The sequence below is a fragment of the Phlebotomus papatasi genome, chromosome 1, assembly GCF_024763615.1.
Source record: "Phlebotomus papatasi isolate M1 chromosome 1, Ppap_2.1, whole genome shotgun sequence".
In the NCBI taxonomy this organism is placed as follows: Eukaryota; Metazoa; Arthropoda; class Insecta; order Diptera; family Psychodidae; genus Phlebotomus; species Phlebotomus papatasi.
The window spans coordinates 78,923,834-78,931,365 of NC_077222.1; the positions used below are offsets into that span (position 1 = coordinate 78,923,834).

Below are 7,532 nucleotides of genomic sequence, written 5' to 3' on the forward strand. Positions count from 1 at the left end.
CCGGAAGAAGGTGATTTCCTTGAGTCTTTAAAATTCTACATAACGTCAGTTACTACTCGAGATTAATCAGTAAGTCCACATAATCTAGTTCGTACTATAGCAATAGGTCAACAATAAAAAAGAGCCGGTGCTACTACAGAAACAACCAAGTTCCAACACAAAACACTGAATTAGTCCATTTGCAAGAACTTATCTTCTTATAGCATTTCAATTATCATTTCAAATAATAGCCGAGAACTTCCTTGTATTATCAATCCAAGTAATTCACGATGACTCTGCACTTTAATTTTTTTTTCACTAAATGCCTGAAGAGATCATTTTCAAGCGGATCTTCCAAGCAAAGTCAAATGAATCTCCAATATAGTGTTTGGAGATAAAAAAGAAAGATGTTCAGCAAAGTGGACAAGAAATGATCACTGTGCCTGAAGGAGAAGAATTGAAGGAAATGTGGTTGACTCTTTGGCATTTTCACTTTGATGCAATTGATCGAACGAAGATGTTCATGTGACGACGCTCGGTGGAATGCCGGCGTCTGTTCATTACAGAAAATTGGCGGAAAGTGTCTGTGCAGTGTGGAGGGAAGCATCGTGGTCTAAGAAGTGTCTATATATATAAATATATATGCAAGATGGGGTATTATGTAAATAGTCACTGAACAACACAAAGAACATCTTCCTTTCTCTTTGTCCCAGGTATCACCACAAGAGAGAGAGACATCGATAAATTCCTTGACGATGGCAAACATTTTTTTTCTATGGCAGGCAAAATTGTGCACATTTCTTTCAGCGCGATCTTTCAAATGGGAATTAATATTATGCAACATCTACCTCAATACACACTCCTCCATCGAAAGAGTACTTGGTGGAATTTCTTGCATCCATTGTCTTTTTCCCAAATGCTGGGTGAGGAGAATTCATGGGTGATAGAGAGGAGAAAATCATGAAGGTGTATGTGGAAAACAACAAAATTTTCGATTAGATAATTAAGCGGGATAATTAAGAAAGTTAAGAGATAATGCTAAGAAAAAAAAAATTTGAGAGACTCTCCCTCGATGGTGACTTTCTTTTCATACCTATATGATAATTACTTGACCTTTTACTTCCACTTTCTGATGATGGTTCCAAGTATAAAGGTTAGTCTATGATGATAGATAAAAAAAAACAAATGGCGAACGGTGACAAAATTTTATTTTTTTCAGCATTTGTAAAAATAAGTTTTCGGTAATATAATTATTATAAAAAAAAATAGGTAAAAACACTTAATAACTATAAAAAGTTATGAATTTATGTACAAAGAGAAAGGAGTTTGATGGAGAGGTTTTTTTGTCTCCTACTCCTCATCTCTTACTATTTGTCTAAGAGACGAAATCTACTGGCATCCGCGATCATTGTCACAAAATCTGCCACTCGCGTGTGGGAGTCTCCATCCCCTGGTGCGCGATCATGAGAGAGAGAGATTGAGCGCGCTGGGAAGAAGATTCCCAAGCCACGATTCTGTGGGAGATGACATGAAATGTCGCTCGAAGATGTTGATGGGTTGGAGCCAGAGATGCATAGTGGAGTCTCACTGGATGGTATGAGGAGACTCCACTCGTTTTATATATATATTTTTTGTATATGAAATTCTCGACTTCCGTGTTAATGGGATCCGATTCGTAATGGTGGCCGCGGAGATGATATTGCTCATAGAGTGGTATTTTGGTCGTCAAGGAAGGGGGATTTTCACTGGTTGTGCCATTGGTTACTGATGGAGTAACCAGGACAAGAGGATGGGTGGGTTTGGATGTGTCATGAGGATTGAGGAAGGCACATTAGAAGGGAGCACCGTATGAGCTGCTAGGTCTAGATGCAGGTCCGGATGGGTAGCCGGAGAAGCCACCACCGCCAGATGATTGACTGGTCTGGAGGAACTGAGCAACTTGGATGGCTTGTCGTACGCCCTCTAGATCGATACCTACGACACGGGATTGGTGGGATGGCACACCGTATTGTGGAGATGGTGGAGCACCATATTGGCTGGATGGGGCACCGCCACCGAATCCACCACCTCCACCACCACCATGTCCACCTGACTGGCTTTCTTCCTTCAGCAGAATCTGACGGATCTGCTCAAGGAGCTGTGGATCGACATTCTGGCCCTCGGATGTCTGAGCACCAGGGCTGACAGACTGGTAGCCACCACCACCACCGGACAGACCACCGGATCCGAAGCTACTGCCGCCGGAGCTGAAGCTACCACCGCCAGAACTGAAGCTTCCTCCGCCAGAACTGAAGCCACCACCACCACCTCCGCCCGAGGGGCGATTGTAATTGTACCCGGATTGGGGTTCAGCTACGGCCACCGTGACCAATACGAAGGCCAAAAACTGCAAGAGGAAAAATGAATCAGCATCCACGAATATTTTATCCTTTATGATCATTATCAAGATCATTGCAATTTCTGCAATGGATCACACAACTTATCACACAATTTAAAAAAAAATATCTTTCACAGTAAATTCCTCTGGGCAAAATTAAGAGCACTTTTGAAGAGAAAGATGAAAGTGATCAACCGAATTAACACATGAACTTCTCTTTTGGGCTGTGAAGATCAACGTAAGAAAAATCAGCCCACGTCGAGATGATGCACAATACACTGTGAGTAATCCTTTCGAAATTGGCAAGAAACGATCGTGGTGCGGTTGTTAAAAGTGAGAACTGCACGATATTAAATTGCAATTTGAGAAAAAGAGTGACGCGAAGGAAACAGAGAACTTTCACAACAAAAAAAAACACAGAATCACATATAAATGAAAGTCGTGAGCACAATTTTTTTTTTTGGGAAACTTACCACGGTGAAGGAGTTCATGGTTCTTGAAGGTGTATCCAAAAAGGTCTTGTGACGGAGTGTGGCTGCTGCTCACCATGGATGCCTCTTTATACGAGCATCTGCATGAGAGTTGGATGAGAACGCGAGTGGGGTACACAACAATAGTGGAGGAGGCTCGAACTTCTCTGGCCAATTTGCCAAATGTAGCTGGAAATTTTTGCTGGTGACGGGAGGGGACAATTGATGGCTAGTGTCGCCTTCTTCTCCTCTTCTGGACTATCAACCATCCGGAGAGCAGATGGTCAGTATGGATATATACCACCAGGAATTTTATTATGGACATACAGCACTGCACATTGCAAAAATACAAGTAAAAAAAAATTCTCCTGACCAAAGGAGGGAGCAAGATGCTTTCAAGAAGGAAATCTAAAATGCAAGATATTAGCTTGGGTATCTTCGGTAGTTTTATTGGTGCCACATCGAAAAGTGGAAAATCACGCTTTACTTCCACTCTCAGTTGTACTCACCATCATCTGACAATTTTTACACATTTTAATTCTAATCATACCGGAATATTTTTGCATTCACACAAATACTGCACCATGCCAATTCGCACGCGTTTCATAATTCAACCGGGCAAAAAAGCCCATAGATGCTGGTATATCTTGATCTCCCAGGCGTTTGTGTGTGAAAGAAAAACATGAGACGAAGAAGCGTAAGAAGATGAATTTTAATATTCACATCTTCACTTGCAAAATCCATGTAGCTACCTTTTTATTACTTCAGGAGATACTTCGGGTCAGCTCTTCAGGCTTTTGCGGGATTGCTCAAACTCGCTTAAGTATTTTTGCAAAAGATGCTATATTGCCATCAATTAAATTTTGCAATTATTTAATGATGCTCATAACATAAAAATTGGTTTAAAAAAAACCTAAACATTTTGGTTAAATATTTCGTTCGAAACCCACATGAATCTTGCGGTTCTATATGAGAAATAAGAGGATTTTTAATTAGAGGATGGTGCGACAGTTCAGACAGCTAGTTTTTTTTTTTAATTTTTGAAGCCTAATTTGTCAAATGTTTATAAACTCTAAGTGTTTTGCTCAAAAATTATCTTGTTTATTTATAAATTAGATACTTAAAAGCCATTAAAAGTTCCTGAGTTAATAAAGATGATTGCATATTTTCTTCTACAAGATAAATTTAAAATAAAATTATAACTCCAACAGTGCTCCAAATGTTTCCGTTCAGAATTCTTAAAATTTAGAACTCTTTCCAGATTCTTTTGCTGTTCGTTCTACCCCAGGCAATGGATAATAGAAAACACATTGATAAATTTAATCAAAATTTAACAGAGCTTTCGAAGGTCATCACAATTTTAAATTTACTATTTTTAAAATCAAAATTAATCAAAATGATAATAATGAGACAAGGGGTGCCACAACCCTATCATCTGAGAGCCATGGCATAAACTGCCACTGATCTTATCCTAATTAAATTATATTAATTATCTTAATTAAATGATATCCTAATTAAATTTGCGTTTTTTTTTTCAATATTAAAATATTTGTTAAATTTTACCATTGTATTCATGATAATATTATTAAATAGAAAATAAGTATCAAAATGGCAAAAGGAGCAAAAGCTATAACTTATTCGAATCGACTATCATGTGAAAATTACCTTCTATTATTAAGAATTTAGTAAAGGTAAACATACGGTGCTATCACTCTAGGATTTTCACAATTTAAATTTAAATTTAATTGAGCCAATTGAGCATTATAGGATTTCTAGAATTTACTTGAAAATTCTCACAGCCAGGACACATTTTGCAAGAAATTTGCTCAATTTTAAATATTGATAAATCAATTTTTAATAGTGAATTACTCCGGAAAATGCGTGATAGTACTTAAAATGTCTTATAAGTCACTTATCTGTTATTCAGAAAGATCCCCAAAGCCAGAAGAAAGATTTGTAGGGAAAGGGCTGATGAAGCGACTCTCATACATCTTGTTGAAAATCTGTGTGAAGTCATAAACAATAAATTTAGTGGCAAAATAATGGCTTTAGAGAGGAAATTAGTAAATTACTCCCGATACTGATGCTTCACTCGCGTACAAGTTTATCACTAAATTACTGTACTTATCTTATTTTTTGGCCACAAATAATAATTAATTACGAGTAAAAATATTTAATAAGAAACAATTTGGTTCAAAAGGATACTTGTTTAGTTGCAATAAAATTGAAATTAATAACCAATTTTAGCATTTTAATTTTCTGAATTCAAATTTAATTGAGCAACAATATTTATGCTATTTTAGCATGTTTTGGTGGGCCAAGTATTAGATTATATCAATAAATAAGCGAAAATCTATCAATTCAAATGATTTTCAATGCAAAATAACGCATAGGAACAATTCATCTGAAAATTAAATTGAATTTACAAATTGAAAAAATCCTAGTGTGATAGCACGGTTATACTGGAAAAGTACAATACTTGTTAAATTAATTCAATCTTATTTTAATCGACTTGTTTCATCTAAAATTATAGGTATGTGATGTGATAAGCATATTAAAGATAGCAAAAAAATGACTGGAACATATTGGAATATTGAGATTAAATTTTCGCAAACTAATTAATAACTAATGAATAATATTCAGTTACATTTAAAAATAAGACAAAAATATCCCTATTTCAGAAGTACCCTAAATCAAAGGTGCCCCACTTTCCCTATCTCAAAATTAAAGGATATCAGAGATCTTATTAAATTAGGCCCCTCATTACGGCAAAGAATTTGGTGAGACAATTCTTAAAGAGACAATATTTATAGATTTTTTTTGTTTACCTTAAGATTAAATTAAATTACATTTTAGAATTTTGCATGTTTATTAGACCTTTTCTTAAGATTATAATCATGTGTGAGAAACAATACCATATTATAAAGTCCGTTCTTCAGTAAATCACAAAAAGAAACTATATAAAAAAAATCCGATTTTGTGAAATATGAGGAGAAAGGGCCACTAGTGAAAATGAAAGGATCACCAGGGATCCTTTGAAAGTATCCCAGTTTTGACACTTATTTAATTCCGGAATAAACGAATAAAAGCAATGAAAAAGTTATCTATGGTGTTTGCTCAGATGAAAGAAATATGATATGAGCAATAAGTTTGCGATAAAACATAATCTATCGTGATAAATGTGCATACAAAATTTCCAGAGACAATAGTGATCCTTTCAAAGAATCAAATATGAAAATCTTCTTGAAAATTATGAAATATGATCCAATTTGATCCTTTTATTTTTACCAGAGTGGCATATTTGAGAGATACGGTGTTAATTTTTTCCACTTATTTGCTAAAGATATCTTTAGAATTGAATCAAGCTTTTTCTTGGTTTGGACAAAAAAGAATCCAGCGACTTAAGACGATATAGGATATACAAGTAAAATGGAGGATAACTTTATTACGATTAATTTAGCATTTCTCCAGCAATATAATCAATTGTTATATATCTTTTTATCTTTTCTACAAGGAAAACAAACAGGAAAAAACTATTTTTAGAGTGGTGTAAGCCCTTTTCGCCACCTCAAATGAAGTGGCCAGTTCAAGACATTTTTTAAGAATCGTAATAACAAAAACAGTAGAGCTATTAATGTGCAATGCCCAACGCACAGTAACATTTGTTTCGTAAACATGTTTTTGACATTTCAATGAGAGTGAGTGAAATCTAGATCTATTCATCTCGCTCGTTCTCATGGGAAATTTTGAAAACATGTTTACAAACAAAAGTTATTGTGCGCTGGGCATAAGGTTCCCACCTTTGTTATTTATTGTTTTTTCTCAGTATTTGTCAGATAGTAATTTTATAGATTGATGATTTGGGTATCTATTTCTATGGATGTTTTTAAGTTTTTTCATAGGATACTGGTCAAAATAGGCGTAAAGGCCTAAGACCTTTGTAAGGGAGGTTAGGTGAGGGGGGAAACAAAAAAAAAGAATAACAAAATCCGAATGTTATGCTGTAATGCAATATTTTGATATTTTATTAGACTTAGTATTTCATTAATATTCATTTTAAAATAAGTGGTGAAAAGCTGAACCACGTTGTTATTAAAGAATCTTTTTTTTCAATGAGATGAACAAAATGGGGTAATTCAGAATCTTTTACTAGTTTAGGATTTTAAGATTTCTTCACGGTTTTAGATAAGCAAAAGAAAAAAAAAAACACGAAGGTAGTACTCTTGAATCCAGAGATCTTGAACTGGGCTTGTTCTTCTTCGTGGTCTTTTGTTCTATGTCCATCTGAAACAGCGAGAAATACCAAAATTCGAAATTGTAAATAATTTCAAATTGTTACATTTTACCCCCAGAGAGATAAAATTCATTATAATCTGAAAAGAATTATAGATTTATAAGGTCTTTAAAGCTTTAAACGTATGTATAACCTTAATTATAGGAACCTCTATTATGTATTCTTTAGGCACTGTTCACATTGAATTGAATAATATGTCAAACGACATTAGTTGCAGCCTAATACTAAAGCTATATAAACTTATTGTGTATGAGGATACAATGTCAGCCACCTTATGCCCTAGACACACTTACGACTTAAGCCGAGAAACGACTTAGTGAAAAATGATGGAAATATAGTTTGACCATTATTTCTAATATAATTACGCTAACCCGTTTCTCGGCTAATCCTCAAGACTGTCAAGGCCCTTAGA

At 35.1% G+C, this 7,532-nt stretch overlaps 1 protein-coding gene across 1 annotated transcript; it reads right to left on the reverse strand.

Annotated features, from left to right (window-relative positions):
• Positions 1–1,170: 1,170 nt before the first annotated feature.
• On the reverse strand, positions 1,171–3,030 carry LOC129810230 (loricrin). The gene is made up of 2 exons (XM_055860557.1): positions 2,830–3,030; positions 1,171–2,365 (listed from the first exon to the last, which is right to left on the reverse strand). Exons 1-2 carry the CDS (start codon positions 2,845–2,847, stop codon positions 1,811–1,813), a joined length of 573 nt encoding a protein of 190 aa, XP_055716532.1. The 5' UTR covers positions 2,848–3,030; the 3' UTR covers positions 1,171–1,810.
• Between the last annotated feature and the right edge of the window lie 4,502 nt (positions 3,031–7,532).